Source organism: Phyllobates terribilis, unplaced genomic scaffold, assembly GCF_046119375.1.
Source record: "Phyllobates terribilis strain yellow unplaced genomic scaffold, ASM4611937v1 Scaffold_1__5_contigs__length_1240528914, whole genome shotgun sequence".
Classification (NCBI taxonomy): Eukaryota; Metazoa; Chordata; class Amphibia; order Anura; family Dendrobatidae; genus Phyllobates; species Phyllobates terribilis.
In genome coordinates this window covers 834,418,326-834,436,099 of record NW_027362761.1, presented here as the reverse complement: position 1 = coordinate 834,436,099, position 17,774 = coordinate 834,418,326, and the positions used below count along the sequence as shown (strand labels likewise).

At 43.8% G+C, this 17,774-nt stretch overlaps 1 protein-coding gene across 3 annotated transcripts in view; it reads right to left on the bottom strand.

Moving 5' to 3' along the window:
- CCSER1 (coiled-coil serine rich protein 1) overlaps window positions 1-17,774 on the bottom strand; it is a 1,466,148-nt gene that overhangs the window by 213,600 nt on the left and 1,234,774 nt on the right. For all 3 annotated transcript variants that reach the window (XM_073638131.1, XM_073638138.1, XM_073638147.1), the window contains exon 8: window positions 12,796-12,879. In XM_073638131.1, the coding sequence (XP_073494232.1) occupies window positions 12,796-12,879 (84 nt within the window). The remainder of the gene's footprint in view (window positions 1-12,795; window positions 12,880-17,774) is intronic.

Below are 17,774 nucleotides of genomic sequence, written 5' to 3'. Positions count from 1 at the left end.
TGCTGTATGGCAGCTCTAAAATGGGCAACAATGGACAGGCCTTGCACTGGCTACTCCATCTATGAGGACCAAGAGAGGCCATGACCTTCATCCTTTAATCCTTATACAGGGATTTGGACTTACAAAGGGGTTATGTCATCAAAGTAGCTGCTGGCCGGTGATGCAGTATGGCAGGAAGAATGGTCAGGTATCTAGGTCAGATCCAAGAGGTATAAATAGGAGCAAAATAGCAAGGCAGGGAAATTGTCAGTAAATAAGCTGAGGTCTGAATCAGGAATGTTCACTAGCAACACAGGAGCTAAGAAGCACAAGAGTTCACCAAAGCTATTATAACTATAACTGGCAGTAAATAGCAGGATTTGGGAAGCTTAAATAGCTTACAGCCCCACCCAGACTAACCAGCCAGGAACAAATACTGACAGAAGTTAGCTTCCAAGCTCCCAACCTTGATGGTACTACAAGTCCTAGGGAACCCAGGACTATTGTTGTTGCTCCAAGTCACTTGCAATGAAAGCACATCACCACCTGGCTACAAAAGCAGAAACAGTAAGGGCAGGCACAAGCACAGATGTCATGCCAGGTCTTCAAAGATATATTTTAAAACTTTATAATTTACATATCCAAGACTCCAGAAAGATACTTTGCATGGGAGGTGAATAGAGATGAGTGGACCCATGGAAGTTCAAGTTCATCGGGTTCGACCAAACTTTAGTCCAAAGTTCGGTTCGCGTACCAGAACTGTACCCGATCTTGAACCAGAACCCGAACCCTGTAGAAATCAATGGGGACCCAAAATTTGGAACTGGAAAATCTCTCTCTCCTTCTCAAACTCCCAAACTGTAAAACAGACTTTAAGAAGAAGTCCGTGATCGGAGTTCAGCACCGGACACAGTTTCGGTTTGCTGATCTCTAGAAATGAACTGTACATGAAATTAATATAAGAAGAAAAAGAAATTACATGTTACAATTTTCAGGTTTAGATTTTAAAATAATTAGAAACCATGTATTTCCTTTTCATTGCACAAATACTTGCTACTTTGTGTTGTTACAGTATATCACATAAAATCCCAATAAAATACATTTACGTTTGTGGGTGCAACATGAAAACGTATATATATATATACGTATATATATGGATTGGATATACATATTGATATATGCATACATACTGTACATGCATACATCTTAGGGTTTACAGAGTGCAGCTGTATTAACTTGTTTGTATATTATGCATGCATAACAGCCTGCACCTGCTCACACTTGCTTTTTTCTGTTGGGAGATGGACAGTAATAAGAAGGTAAAGTGTTGTGGATGTTAATGGTGCTCTAAGGCCAGGTGCAATTGACCGCATGTTCTCCATCCGAGAAAAAAATTCAGATCATGCTAATCACAGTCTGATCAGAGTTCGATCAGAGTGAACTTTTCTTGGATCTGGAAAATTTAAAAAAAAAAGTTTCTTCATCTTCTCAATTCAGTCTGTCCATAAAAATCGGACCTAAGTCATCTGAATGTTGTCCAATGTTTTCCACGGACCCATAGCTATGAGTGGGCAAGTGCCATCAGATTATCGGAGGCAATTCATGCATGCTGAGATTTTCTTCCTTAGAACCATTTAGTCCAAAAAAAATCAGACATTTGCTCTGCCTCATTGAATAACATTTGTCCTAGTGTGATCCGATGTTTTGACATATCACTCTCGGAACAAAACTACGGTCGTTTGCACGACCTCTAAAAGTAAGTAAATAAAATAAATACTTCCATTTCTAATTTTAAATTAATTATTTATCTTGTTTTTCTGGATAGTTATTTGAATTATTCCTTAATTTAAATTCTTTTACATTGTCATGCTAAAGTGAACCTAAGATGTAAGGGTTTCAGTTATCTCTCTGAACTGTATGTACATTTGCTTCTTAAAGTCTTTGGGTGCATAAGGATGCCCAATTTATCAAATCTCTTCTAATAATATTTAATATGATTCATCACAATGATTCTTATTGTTACATTTTTTTCTAAAGACAAAATGAAGAAAAAGAAATACAAGATGAAATATTTTCAATTGTTAAAAAACTGATCAATTCAGCTACTTTGAGACGCTCAGCCATCTATTGTTTCTTTCTAGAAGTCTGCATAATATATGCACACATGATTTATTTTATATTATCTCTGCTTTTATCACTGCATCCCATTTCTCACAGTCAGCTTTCCCAGTGCCTGACCTCATTACAACATGACACTCTCTGCATTGCTGGTGATGACCCTACAAGCACAGCATTTTTGATTATTCTTCTGCAGCTCTTGCTTCTGGCATCTGCTTAATGAAAAGATATAAGAACCCGGATATAAACAATAAAATATCCATATTTGCTCTTCAGAGACAAGCAAACATTTGTATATACCAATCTATTACCATGTATCCATTTCATCTGTAGACACCTGTCAGACATTATTTTGTCTTGATAAATTTGTGTGTTCTGACCCTGTGATCTCTTTTCTGTTGGTTTTGGCCTTTCTGATCCTATTTAACCTGAAACTCATCTGTTCTTTCCCAAAGAGTATTACTTTATTTTTCCAGACAATAAAGAAACAAGGGAAGTGAACAAGAGAATCAAAATAAATTGTCCTTTGTATTCATTTTATGAACAGTTTCTATGGCAATGAAAGATAGAACAAGAAAGTTTGATGTCTTTCGGTAAAATAGCAGCGGTCATTGAAAAAAAGTGTGAAATAAATAACAGAATGGTATAAGTAATCTTAGACAAACTGTAAACCAGTGTTTATTTTCCATACTTACTTTAAAGGAATAAGTGGTCAGACGTATGGCTATAAATTATTTTTCGAAAAGGTCACCATGCTGAATGAAATGAAGGAAACTGTGATGGAATCCAAGACAGAATGTCATAGAGCAAATATAATGAGAGCCTATAAATGTTATAGGTTTATTACCGTAGATCAGCCACCACTATCGCATACTTGTAGTAACATAATTCTCACAGTGTGCAGTGCACACGATGTGAGGATTCACAAGTCTGCAGTCAAATACAGTGACTGCAGACTTGAAGCCTAAGCCAACTCCTTTAAATTCAAAATGATCCAGATAAATCATTACTTATGGATTTAAATCATAATATTAACGCTGCAGATTTGCTAATGCTGTCCAGTATTTAGACAGTATAAACCCACACCACACAGTCAGTAGATGTGCCAAATTTATCACAGAGGCACATACAGCAATGTATATTTGGTGCAACGTACTAAAAGTTAGCTACTTTTCTTTACCTTATTCCGACTCAAATATGGCTTACTTTGGTTACAATAGCAAAATATTGATCTAGATTTTTGTGCATCATAAGTCAAAATGATAATGTATTGGCCTTAGTAAATCTGTACAAATATATTACTGCAAGAATACATACTGGAGAATTATTGTATGTAATATTTATGATGAAAAAAATATAACCTAATGAACCTATAAATAATCTTAGCCAATTTTAATAGATTTGTTTAAGCAGTATCTGAAATGTCATCACTGTTTGATCAGTGTGGGACTGATGCACCTTCAATGAGATTGGGCTTCAGTACAAGGCAGAGCCACATGTACAAACAGTCTAATATGTCTGGATTAACATTGATTGGATTTAAAGTGAACCTTTCAGGTGATGCATGCTGCCCAATCAACGGGCAGCATGTATCAGGGACTGGTTGTATGATATCAGCCAGATATGTTAGACTTTGAAACGCTGGAGTATTTCAGAGAACAACATACTTTAAAAGCTTCGTCGGACAGGTGGGTCCCAGCAGCTTATCCCCATCCGCTGACCTTGAGTGACAGGTCACTGCCTACATGCACATATAAGCAGATACCATTCAATCCCCAAGCAGTGTGCGGAGAATAGCCGCTGGGAATCCACCTGTTCAATTAGTCTATAGAACGGCCTCCGTCGTTGGTGGCTTTCAAAGTATATTTTTCTCTGAAACACTGCAGTGCTTCAAAATCAAACATACCAGGCTGAGATCATTCAGCCAGTGCCTGATACATACTGATACAGATTCACAACCTAAATGTAATGAAGAAGAGAGGGTACTTAGATTTGTAGGCCCACTAGGGTATAGCAACCCCATAATGAGTGGAACATATTTGGAAATTAGGTCTTTAGTATAGTCTTCAAGGCTAACAAGCAGCTTCTGGAACATAATCTACTGCATTCCCACTTATTCCCAGTAAGACGGTTTCTGCTGCTTTTAACTACTGTCACTGGAACCTGTCTTAAAGAAAAGGCACTGAGACACATTTTTTAAAGAAGCACTCCCCTTAAAGTTTTTATACTATTAATATATTGCAGTCATCATAATATATAGCACAGTGTACTTACGCATGTTTTTTTCCCCTTCTACCCAGTTAACTCTTATCTTTTCCATTAGATCTATCAAATCACGTGATTAAAAACAGACTCGATGAATCCGTCTAAACTCTATGTAGAAACAGGAAGTCTCTTTTTCCTGCATGAATCATCATTAGAACTACAATCCTACATCATTGAAAAGTACCTGGCCAGCCAAGCTCACTTCCTCTTTAACTCATGACCAAATACTCTCAACCCCCATGCTTCTATCTCTCTTCCTTGTTTAGCTTTGTCAGTGACATAGAGATGTAGCTTTAGTGATGACTCATGCAGGGAAAAACTTTTATGGGAGTGCTTCTTTTAGAAATGTGCCTCTGTGATTATCAAGCATGTAACCATCAAACTTATGTACCACCATCTGCTCTTATCAGCCTGCTGATTAAAGTAAAGTTTACTTCTGTTTTACTCCATTACTGCAGGTTCACCTGTTTAATATATACATCACCATCATTGGGTGTGCTACTGACCATCTAGCTATGAGGGACAGTTACACCGGCATCAACCCCACACATTCATCACCATGTGCCCACCACTGCATCAGTGAACCAGGCACCGGACACAGCCACCACCGATGACACCAGGAAAGTACTGGGTTCCCTGCACATTGCCCATATACTTGACCAATGCACGCCAAAGGGTCACCCTACTGACATATTCTGGGTGAAATGGGTTCTTTGGATAAATTCAATATAAGTGCTGTGAACACTGCCAACACATATGTGACACCCCAGGGGTCTGGTTGCCACAGTAATAGAGATATTATGTCTGAGAGCAAGTGGGAGGTTTCTCTGGTCAGGATCCCTAAACATGCAACACGGTCCGCCCAGACCTGGGAGGGGAGGAATCTGCCCTTTTAAACTGGGTCTGGGGCGGGATTAGAGCAGTCAGAGTGGAGCTACAGACAGTTCCAGACACAGGGAAAGCAAGAACAGGAGCTCTGTAGGAGCAGTAGCAGAAGTCCAGGGGCTGGAGCTGAGCAGAGTTCGCCCTGGACGAAGATACTAAAGCCGGACACAGGAGTCTGAGGCTGTGGGGACTGATATACACCAAGCAGCAGAAACCAGCCGGCAGGGGATTCCAGGTCCTCTGGCCATAGAAGCCCGGAGGCTCAGTCACAGAGAAGGGACCAGCGCCGCCATCCAGGAGCGGAGGCTAACAGAAGGCCCCAAGTCACCAGCCATACGGGTGAGCACCACATGGTATACTCAGGGACGTGGGCTACTTGTAACCGCTTACAGCAAGGTAGCCAGGAAGAGTGCAGATTAACGGGGAGGCCTACAACTCCACCTGGCCAGGGGAACTCCTGCTTGCTCGCAGACTGACCAGGCCCCTTATACTAGCCAGTACTCCCGGGAGGGTCTGCCTTGTACCATCAGTCAAGACCCTGAACTGCACCACACGTCTCTGTGATTCCTTGCCGCACCAGCACCTACGGAAGAAGAGCATCGCAAGGTAGGCCACTGTCCACTAGGGGGGAGGAGGATGCCGGATACCGAGGGGAGCTCCACTGCCACAGCCACCGCCAGCGCAACCGCTGCAGCAGTCATGCCATTCACCATGCCCTATATACCGGGGGCAACCTGGCTACCCCAGTACTCAGGGGAGTCACATACTCTAAATGACTTTAGAGAAAGACTGGATAGCCTCTTCCAGGTGTACCCCCTCACAGAAGAGCAAAAAGTGAGCATCCTGGTGGCCCAATTAATCGGGGCAGCCCAAAGGGAGGTAAAGTCCTGGCCACCTGGGAGGAAGAGGACTGTCAGAGAAATACTAGCCCGGCTGAAAGACACATTTGATACCCGCACCTCAGCCGAAATAAAGCTCAGATTTTACGGGTGTAAACAGCGGGCACATGAGAGTATAAGAGACTATGCTCTAAACCTACAAGAGGCCCTGAGAGCCATTAAACAGGCAGACCCTGACAGCGTGGGAAATGAAGATAAGCTGTTGACTGAACAATTTATTGAGGGTCTACTGTGCAATGCCCATCGAACCCAGTTGCGGGCAATGGCCTTACAGGACCCTGACTTGGACTTTGCACAGTTCAAGGACAGAGCCATCCGGGTGCTCCGAGAACCGGCACCAGGTGGCGCTGTGACCCACAGGCGCCCTGCTATCACTTACCACCAGGAGACGGCGCCCTTGTCTGCAGGACCTGTGGGAGCTGATGCGCAGGCTTTAAACAGTGACCCGGCTACAGACCTGCACCATCAGGTCCAAGAGCTGACTAAGAGCGTTGCCACGCTAACCAGAACTGTGCAGTCTTTACAGGTCTCTTCTCCAGGAAAGATCCAGCTAGCCTCCAGACCGGAGGACGTCCCGTGGCGCCAACTGAGGAGGACCCCACCGGCCAGAGGAAGACCCAGCGACAGATACAACGAGGAAGGACGACCCATCTGCCGCCGCTGCAATCAACCCGGACATGTGGCAAGGTACTGTCATTTAAACGGGCACAACCTGGGGTAGAGGGCCAACCCCCAGGCATAAGACCATCAGGCCCATCAAACTGGCGTGATAAATACGTAGGGGGACGTCCAATCTTGCCTGTGGTACTGGATGGCATTCCTATGAGTGCCCTACTAGACACTGGGTCACAGGTGACCACCATCCCGTACGTGTTCTTTAAACAGTACTGGAATGACTCGGACATAACCCGCTACCCAGATGACGACCTGAGTATCATCGCCAGCAATGGTCAGCCCGTGCCGCAGGTGGGATTCAAAGAGGTGACCATTAAGATTGGTAAAGTCGAACTGGCGGCACAAGGACTGATTATAGTGGACATAGACCGTCATGAGAGTCATCCTAGAATAACCTTGGGAACTAATGTGATTGAAAATTGTCTTGCAGAGGTGATTATCATTTTACAGCAGGTTGCCAAGAACGCCAGTTCCGGCCAGCAGCGTGTGCTCCAAAAAGAGATCCGGGCACTGATGAAGCGGCAACAGGTGGAACTATCTGGTGGTGAGATAGGTAGCGTGAGAATGTGTGACCCGTTCCCTATTGCCATGCCCCCAAAAAGTGAGATGATGATTTGGTTCCGGGCAGCTATTGGTCTAAGAGGTAGAGACTACCAAGCAATGGTAGAACCCGTCTACTCAGACAGTAGGCCCACCATTTTGACAGCACGGGGGGTGGTCGATGTACGCCATGGGAGGGTGCCCGTTCGCATCATAAATATCGGGGAGAGAGAAGTACACCTGCCCCGGTATGCCACGCTAGCCAAATTGTTCACCATAACCCAGAATTCTGTACAGGCCGTGGAACCCTTGCCTCCATCTCAACCAGAGGAAGGTAACGGCTCTAAGAAACCAATGGAGGACTGGTGTCAGCAACTGCATTTGGGTACTGACTCCACTCCCTCACACCAGAAACAGGGAGTCTATCGGGTGGTTCGAGAGTACGAGAGAGTGTTTAGTAAACACCCGCTAGACTTCGGGCGAGTAAAGGGGGTAGAACACCACATCCCCACGGGAGACCATCCTCCCATAAAGGAGAGATACCGACCCGTACCCCCGGCACACTACCAACATGCCAAGGGGATGCTTAGAGACATGAAGGAGGCTGGGGTAATCAGGGACAGCTGTAGCCCCTGGGCAGCTCCACTAGTCTTAGTGAAAAAGAAAGACAACACCATGAGAATGTGTGTAGACTACAGGAAGGTCAACCGTATCACACACAAAGATGCGTACCCGTTACCAAGGATAGAAGAGTGCTTAGCTGCATTAAAATCTGCTAACTTCTTCTCTACTTTGGATCTCACTAGCGGGTACTGGCAGGTTCCTGTAGCAGAGGCGGACCGGGAGAAGACCGCATTCACCACCCCGATGGGTCTCAGCGAATTTAACTGTATGCCGTTCGGGCTCTGCAACGCACCAGGAACCTTCCAACGGTTGATGGAATGCTGTCTGGGACACCGGAATTTCAAGACGGTCCTGTTATACCTGGACGATGTCATCGTCTATTCTAAGACCTACGAGGACCACCTGAAACACCTGGCAGAAGTGTTCGAAGCTCTGGCAAACTACGGCCTAAAGGTGAAACCCTCCAAGTGTCACCTCCTGAAACCAAAGGTGCAATACCTGGGACACGTGGTGAGTGCTGACGGAGTGGCTCCCGACCCTGATAAGATCACCGTGATTAAGGACTGGCCAAGACCCCCCAGCATAAAGGAAGTGCGGCAGTTCCTCGGGTTGGTAGGCTACTACCGAAGATTCATTCCCGGTTTCACCAAAATGGCAGCCCCTATGCAGGACCTCCTGATAGGTCAATCTCGGAAAGCCAAAAACCAGAAGTCGCCCTTTAGGTGGGAAAAGCTGGAAGAGGAGTCCTTCTGCCAGCTGAAGATGGCCCTCACAGGGGATGAAATACTGGCATATCCAGACTACAGCCAGCCCTTTATCCTCCACACAGACGCAAGCAACATCGGGCAAGGAGCCGTACTGTCCCAGATCCAGCAAGGGAAAGAACGGGTAATCGCTTACGCCAGTCGAAAGCTACGGCCCACGGAGAGGAACCCTGAGAATTATAGCTCATTCAAGCTGGAGTTCCTGGCAGTAGTGTGGGCAGTGACTGAACGTTTCAAGCATTACCTTGCCTCCTCCAAATTCACCGTGTTCACGGATAACAACCCGTTGACACACCTGGACACTGCAAGGCTCGGTGCCCTGGAACAGAGATGGATGGCCCGCCTGTCCAACTTTGAATTCACCATCAAATACCGGGCAGGACGATCAAATGCCAACGCGGATGCCCTGTCTAGAATGCCGAACTTACCGGACGTAGGGGAAGATCCAGAAGATCTGGAAGAAGTTGAGCTCCCTGCATTCCACCGTCATGGGATTACCCTGTATTCCCACCGTGTGAAGGACAGGCGCTCCATGACGTTCAATCCCTTGCCCCACTACAACTGGGCGGAGACGCAAGACAGTGATCCCGCAGTCCATTTGGTGAAGGAAATGCTGACCCAGGCCGATGCCCGTCTTGACCCAGATGCTCCGGAGGAGACCAAGCAACTGTGGAAGGAGAAAAGTAAGCTGTTCCTCTACAGGGAGAAGCTGTGCCGGAGAATGGTTAACTCTCGAACGCATGAGTTGACCTGGCAGGTAGTGGTCCCAAGACGAGATGCGGCTATGGTTCTGAAGGCATACCACAACGGAGCAGGGCATTTCGGATGGAAGAAGCTGGAGTTCTTGTTGCGTGAACGGTTCTACTGGGTAGGCATGAGAGGAGCCATCGAGAGGTGGTGCAGAGACTGTGGCCCGTGCCACCTGAGAAGAAAAGACCGTGCCAGCCAGAAGACTCCCTTGCAGCCCATCATCACCAGACAGCCACTGGAACTGGTAGCCCTGGACCATGTGAAACTGGCTCCAAGCAGATCTGGGTTTGTCTACGCCCTCACAATCGTAGATCATTACTCCCGGTTCCTGGTGGTGGTCCCGGTCAAGGACTTAACGGCTCAAACAGCAGCTAGAGCCTTCCAGCAGCACTTCTGCCATCCACACGGGTACCCGGACCAAGTGTTGACAGACCAAGGACCAGCCTTCGAAGCGGAGGTCTTCCAGGAGTTCTGCAACCTGTATGGCTGCAAGAAGATAAGAACAACGCCCTATCACCCTCAAACCAATGGACTCTGCGAGAAGATGAACCAGGTGGTGATAGATCTGCTAAAAACATTGCCCCTGGAAGAACGCAGTCTGTGGCCTGAGAAACTGCCCGATCTGGTGGACCTGTATAACCACATCCCTGTAGGTTCCACCAACTGTACCCCGGCTTACCTAATGAGAGCAAGACCTGGTAAGCTGGCTATTGACCTGGATATGGGAGTCCTGACGCCTGAGGACACCTCGCCAGAGGCAGACTGGGATACAGAACGGCAGCAGCAGTATCGGAAAGTACAGGAGAGCGTCGAGCAAAGTCTGTCTCAAGCTAGAGAAAGGCAAGAGAAGGCTTATAACCAGTATGCTCCCACTGTTCCCCTGGTACCTGGAGAGCAGGTCTTGAAGAGGAAGAGGCGGCTCCACAAGTTGGACGACCAGTGGGAGAAGGACCCGTACACCGTACTGCCATCAAGCCATGAGAACCCAAAAATCTGCGTAATCAGTAAGGATGGAGGAGAGACCACAGCCATTGTCTCCAGAGACCACCTGAAGAAGTGTCCCGAGCAGCTGCAAAGCCCTGAAGAAGATCAAGAAAACCCTCAACCCGCAGAGGAAAGGGAAGAAATGATCAGTACCGTACTCGGAGACTTCCCCCGGTCTTGGACACAAGTAAACGGCGCTGTCGTGGTACCCGTCCTCACCTTTCTCCAGCCAGCCCCGCAAGTGCCTACAGAGGAACCGGTAGAGCTGGAAGAGCAGCCGGCCCAAGAGGCAGAAGAGTCCACACCAGCATTACAGGAGGATCAACCCTCTGCTAGTAGTGAGCCTGCTGTGCCCCTAGTGAGCAAAAGAGTGCACAGAAAGCTGCCCAGCTTGCCCATAACACCTCCTACACCCTGTAGTGCAGAACCAGTTAGTGAGCTCCGTAGGTCCACTAGAGTCACTAGAGGTCAGATGCCCGCTCGCTGGAGAATCTAAACCAATGCACTGTAAAGTTGACTGTTTATTGAAAAATGTTTATGGTTTATGTTTGTTGCCTGTTACTAATTATGTTTCTCAGTTACCCTGCAGATTTATTTGGACTAACAGGTTATGGACACTGGATAACCGGAACAGTTTTGTAGATAGTTGCACCTTGGTGCCTCTTGTGAAGACGGCCGCGGAAGAGAAAACCTGTCTGGCGTGGCATCCTTGCGGCCCAAAGTAGTTAGTCTACCCTTGCAGCCACGCCCAAGGACAACGCAAGTGGTTTGCTTTGGACAGGTCCCCTATTCTGTGCCAAGACTTCGCCTTGTTGGGTGAAATGGACACCCCCTTTGTTTCATAAACTTCACCTTGGGTGATATGGACACCCGGTCACGGAAACGCCGTGACCTCTACAGACTAAAGCTTCTTGTAAATATGTTGTCTTGTTATTGTTATACCTTGTATTTATGTTTCTTTAAAAAAAAATGTGTTTAGTCCCGGAGTACTAAATTTTACTAGGGGGGAATGTGACACCCCAGGGGTCTGGTTGCCACAGTAATAGAGATATTATCTCTGAGAGCAAGTGGGAGGTTTCTCTGGTCAGGATCCCTAAACATGCAACACGGTCCGCCCAGACCTGGGAGGGGAGGAATCTGCCCTTTTAAACTGGGTCTGGGGCGGGATTAGAGCAGTCAGAGTGCAGCTACAGACAGTTCCAGACACAGGGAAAGCAAGAACAGGAGCTCTGTAGGAGCAGTAGCAGAAGTCCAGGGGCTGGAGCTGAGCAGAGTTCACCCTGGACGAAGATACTAAAGCCGGACACAGGAGTCCGAGGCTGTGGGGACTGATATACACCCAGCAGCAGAAACCAGCCGGCAGGGGATTCCAGGTCCTCTGGCCATAGAAGCCCGGAGGCTCAGTCACAGAGAAGGGACCAGCGCCGCCATCCAGGAGCGGAGGCTAACAGAAGGCCCCAAGTCACCAGCCATACGGGTGAGCACCACACGGTATACTCAGGGACGTGGGCTACTTGTAACCGCTTACAGCAAGGTAGCCAGGAAGAGTGCAGATTAACGGGGAGGCCTACAACTCCACCTGGCCAGGGGAACTCCTGCTTGCTCGCAGACTGACCAGGCCCCTTATACTAGCCAGTACTCCCGGGAGGGTCTGCCTTGTACCATCAGTAAAGACCCTGAACTGCACCACACGTCTCTGTGATTCCTTGCCGCACCAGCACCATTAGTACTGGGACGCTCACACCATCACTCCCATCATCTCTCAAATTAGCTGCCCTGAGGCAATACTCTTCCCGTGGGGAGTTATCCCATACTCGGCTGCGCAACCAACATCAGCCTCAGCGGTCGGCAGCGCAGCGGAGGTCCCCACTGACCGCAATCCACGGGTGGCGTAGTCGGACACTTATTACAACATTTAGACTGCCACTGGTTTGACCACCCTGGGCACGGACCGGGTCACCGCCACGGAGAACTACAACCCCCAGCGACCCGGCTCCGGGTATTTCCCCTGCACAGCAGCAGCAGCACAGGCCCAGGGGGCGCGTCACATACACTGAATGTGATGTAAACACAGCCTAAAAGAAAGCACAACTGTCTAAACTATTTTGAGAAATGGGTAAACATTTCCTTTTTCATTTTGCTCTTTTTTTCTATTCTTCAAGTTGTTATAAAAAGAAAAGACACAAAACACTTATCAATAAGGAGACAATAAAGGATTCTTTTGTCTACAGTGCCTTATAACCAAACGCCCAAGGAGTGTAAGCAACATTTCTTTTTGATAACTCTTTTTCAAAGGTTCTTTTCTAACTTACCAGCTCTTCTTGTAGTTGGTGGATAAGTTCATCTCGTTCTTTAAGCTGCAGCTTCAACATGGAGCAGTCATCTTTCATTATATCCTATGACAACATGAAATCAGACATTATAATGGGCCTAGCATTTTCTCTTTGTTCTTAACAAGGAAAGGCTGTTTCACACAGTAGGGTATAATTGCATCCAAGTAATAAACCTCAATTTTCTTCTGTCATCTGTGATATTTTTTATAACATCTTCTGAAGTGCTGGATAAACAAGTTAATATGTCTATGATGAATAATATAAACATCTTTCAGTTCACAAGACGACTTTGCAAGTGTTGGATTCAGTCTAGCTTTGTGGCAAGATCTCCTGCTGCAATTCATTTTGAGAACAGATGGTCGTTCAACTTAAAGGTGCAAAATGTCATTAAAAAGTATATTTATTGCTTGCTAATTTTCGTATGTGTCATTTAACTTCTTGGAATATTTTGGCCTACTGGGTGAACTTGTATAGCACATTTTATTTTCAATTATCAAGAAATTACTAAATAAAAATGTAATATTGCATTATTCAGGATGCTACAAACTCTTTCTGCTCTTTCTATTTTTGTTCATAATTCTGCCCTCCACTTTTTTTCAATTTCTCAATTGTTAGATACATTGATCTGTTTCAGATTTCAGATTGGGGTATTGGGGCCCATGTGTTATGTTTTTAGTCACTTTGTCACTATAGCGCTGTACCACGGAAACATAAAAATATCCCAAATTGGAAATCTTTTATTATAAACACATTGCAGCATCATTGTACTATTATAAGAGAAGCATTAGGTTACACAAGAAGCTTCCTCTGACAAAGAATTCCAATTGTATGTATCTCAACAAAAACACAATAAGGTCCTCTGACGGTACACCAGATTGGGTTTTCTAATCTGCAAAATCTCAAGAGAAAAGTGATATGGATAAAGGTAGAAACTTTATTTTGACATATTTGGAATCATACTATAGCATGCTCTTTCGGATGAAGGAAGTGAAAAAAAATGCTTTCGTCTTTATCTGAAGAAGTGATGTAATTTTGTGTTCTGACGTAACCTTCAATCTCATTTTAATCGAAAACTCTTTCTAGTTATTCCCACTGTACAGTGACCACTTTGTAGAAACATGTTTCAGTATAACAAATACAGCTCTGGCAAAAATTAAGAGACCACTGCACAGTTTTCTAAAAATCACCATCTCAACATGTCTGACAGCCATTCAATTCCAGTGTCAGTTGAATTCAAACCAATGTCCACCGCATTCTACTTAATGTGCTTCTGATTAGGTGATCACCTGAACCAAATCTTATGTAAGGAGGGAAAGTACAAATAACACTGCTGTGGTCTTCACAATCCTCTTGCAAAAGGACAAGCTGGATGGCAAAACAAGTGCTAGGAATAGCCCAAAAGTAATTTGAATGAAAAAATAACTTTTAACCATACCAAAGGAGTTGAAAAGAAAAGTCTTGAGTGAGGAAAAGGGCTCAATTCTGGCTTTACTAGCAGAGGGATACAGTGAGCATCATGTTGCCTCCATCCTTAAAATTTCGAAGACAGCAGTCCATTACAACAAGGTCAAGCAGCAGACATTGGGGACAGCAAAGCTGCAGACCGACAGAGGGCAAAAGCGACTCTCCAATGACCATCATCTTATTTGAATGTCACTCAGCAACCGCAGGATGACATCAAGTGATCTACAAAAGGAATGGAAAATCGCAGCTAGGGTGAAGTGCACGGCAAGAACAGTTCATAACAGGCTCCTAGAGACAGGCCTCAAGTCATGTAAAGCTAGAAAAAAGCCTTTCATCAATGAGAAACAAAGGAGAGCCAGGCTGAAGTTTGCCAAAGACTATAAGGATTGGACCATAGAGGACTGGAGTAAAGTAATCTTCTCTGATGAGTCTAATTTTCAGCTTTGCCCAACACCTGGTCATCTAATGGTTAGACGGAGAACTGGAGAGGCATACAAGCCACAGTGTCTTTCACCCACTGTGAAATTTGGTGGAGGATCGGTGATGATCTGGGGATGCTTCAGCAAGACTGGAATTGGTCAGGTTAATCTTTGTGAAGGACGTATGAATCAAGCCGCATACAAGGTTATCCTTGAAAAACACTTGCTTCCTTCTGCTCAGACAATGTTCCCCAACTCTGATGACTGGTTTTTCCAGCAGGACAATGCCCCATGCCACACAGCTAGGTCAATCAATGTGTGGATGAAGGAGCACCACATCAAGACCCTGTCATAGCCAGCCCAATCTCCAGACCTGAACCCCATTGAAAACATCTGCAATGTAATGAAGAGGAAGATGGATAGTCACAAGCCATCAAACAAAGAAGAACTGTTAAATTTTTGTGCCACGAGTGGCATAAGGTCACCCAAAAGCAGTATGAAAGACTGGTGGAAAGCATGCCAAGACGCATGAAAGCTGTGATTAAAAATCATGGTTATTCCAGCAAATATTGATTTCTGAACTCTTCCTGAGTTAAAACATGAGTATTGTTGTTTCTAAATGAATAAGAACTTGTTTTCTTTGCATTAGTTGAGGTCTGAAAGCACTGTTTCTTTTATATTATTTTGACAATTTCTCATTTGCTGCAAATAAATACAAAATTTTTAGCTTTGAATTTTGGAGACATGTCAGTAGTTTATAGAATAAAACAACAATGTACATTTTACTCAAAAATATACCTATAAAGAGAAAAATCAGAGAAAATGAAAATTTTGCAGTGGTCTCTTAATTTTTGCCAGAGCTGTATATTTACTGTTCTGCAGTATCAATATAACAATAAACCACACGATACATAGATAATTGATAATTAGAAAGACAGATAGATAGATAGATTGATAGGCAGCACGTTGGCTCAGTGGTTAACACTGCAGCCTTGCACTGGGGTCCTGGGTTCAAATCCCACCAAGAACAACATCTGCAAGGAGTTTGTCTGTTCTCCCTGTGTTTGCGTGGGTTTCCTCCCACACTCCAAAGACATACTGATAGGGAATATGAATTGTAATGGGGACAGTGCAAATAATGTCTGTAAAGCGCTGTGGAATTAATTTATATATAAGTGAGTAGAATAAATAGATAGATAGTGTAGATAAATAGGTAAATATATAGATCAAAGTTCAGGGCATACAAATTGTGGTCAGGCATGCCTTTATATAGTAATATCATAGAGACAAAAATATTTTGTATAATCCGCTGTTTGTAGATAATTTTACGTTCTCATAATTTACTTGTCTGTTATTTATCTGTACTGGTAATGTATTCATTTACAGCACTAATTAAATACCAAGGTGAAATTAAGTTTTTTTCCTATTTCCTATACTTCAACATAAACAACTAGCAGGCCACCGTAGATATCGCACAGTTCTGCACTTTAATGTGTGAATCCACCGATAAATCCGCACTAAAACACATAGTGAAAGCTGTATGTAAGAAATGCAGACCATATTGTAGATTTTGTTGCATATTTGTAGTTTGTTTAAAATATATACTATTTAGAAGGAAAAACAGTATAAAAATATTATATATTAGCGTGATTTTGCTACTGTGCAATTATGACTTTTTTCTACTGCACTGTTATCACCTGGTGTGAAAATATATACTTAGGTCATAATTCATCAACACCAAGTTAGAGGCTCCTGATTCTTGAAGAAAAGTATACTTCTTCATAAATCAGGCACGTCTGATGGGCGGCTTACACCTCTGTGTGAGCCCCACCACAAATTCTACTCCAGTCCCAGCTGGAGTAAGACTTGTGGCATAGCCAATGCCGCCTCTCAACATGAATTTGATGAGCAGCAATCACCACTCTCTCATTTTGCCCCAGCTTTGTCAGAGCTGGTTTAGCACAGCCCTGAGTTGTGCCAAAATTATATGACTTTTCAAAGCTTTTTAAACAAGAATACTGTTGCAAAAGCTTTGATGAATCGGGTCCTTCGTATCTAAAAGTCTGTGTACCAATATGCCTATTTGGATTCAACTACAGTACCTGTAAGAACTTACTATTATGAATAAATGTCTATAACTAATTATTGGTTAATATTCATACTGTTAAAATTACAGTAAAAGTTTTGAACTTGTGGGTGCTTTCATGACTGATACAATTATCAAAAAAGTTTTGAACTTGTCTGTGCTTTCAAGAATAACTTCAAAGTCATTTACAATATAAAGCAAAAACATGCAATGCAACCTTAACTCCTGTATAAATCAAAAGCAATTCCCAAAGAACTGCTAAAAAGTGGGTCTCTTTCAGTACTAAGTAAAAGTTGTGATTTGGGTGCTAAAGCTGAAAGGATTTACTCAAACTGATTAAATTGTCATTGAGCTGTGAAAGACGAACATGACAAATTAATGTTTTCTATTACATTTTACTTGGGTCCCCTACCTGGAACTGTGATAGAAAACAGCATGTAGAACTAGAAAATGTAATTTGCATTAGACATACATAAACAAATTAAATCACATCTAAATCTACTTTATTTAGAAAAATTATAATAAACATGTCTCACTTTTTGTGTCATGTAATGCTGTATTTATAAGATTAATAGAAAAGCTATATTATGTGTCATAACTATTTTAGTATTTTCTGTAAGTTATCACTTACTAAAGTTTATTTCAGTGTGGTCATTGGACAAAGAATTGAAATAATTATGTCTTTTTTACAGGTCTCCTAAATCAACAACAATAATTCTTGCTCTCTGTTATTTCATGTTCTGTCTTTTATTTATCTACTTTTAAGATTAAAATTATCTTTATTTGAACAATTGTGTAGGGGATATGATTTTGTGGCACTTATTAATGTTTAATTTTTTAAATAAAATTGCCAAACCTGAAGAAAAATAGAATATCTACTTTATGTCCGATCTGATTTGCGGTTGGTAAAATTAAAAATCTTTGCCCGTCACTGTTTCCCACACTGCTGAAGCATCAGAGAGTGGGATAATATCATTTTGCATTGCCAG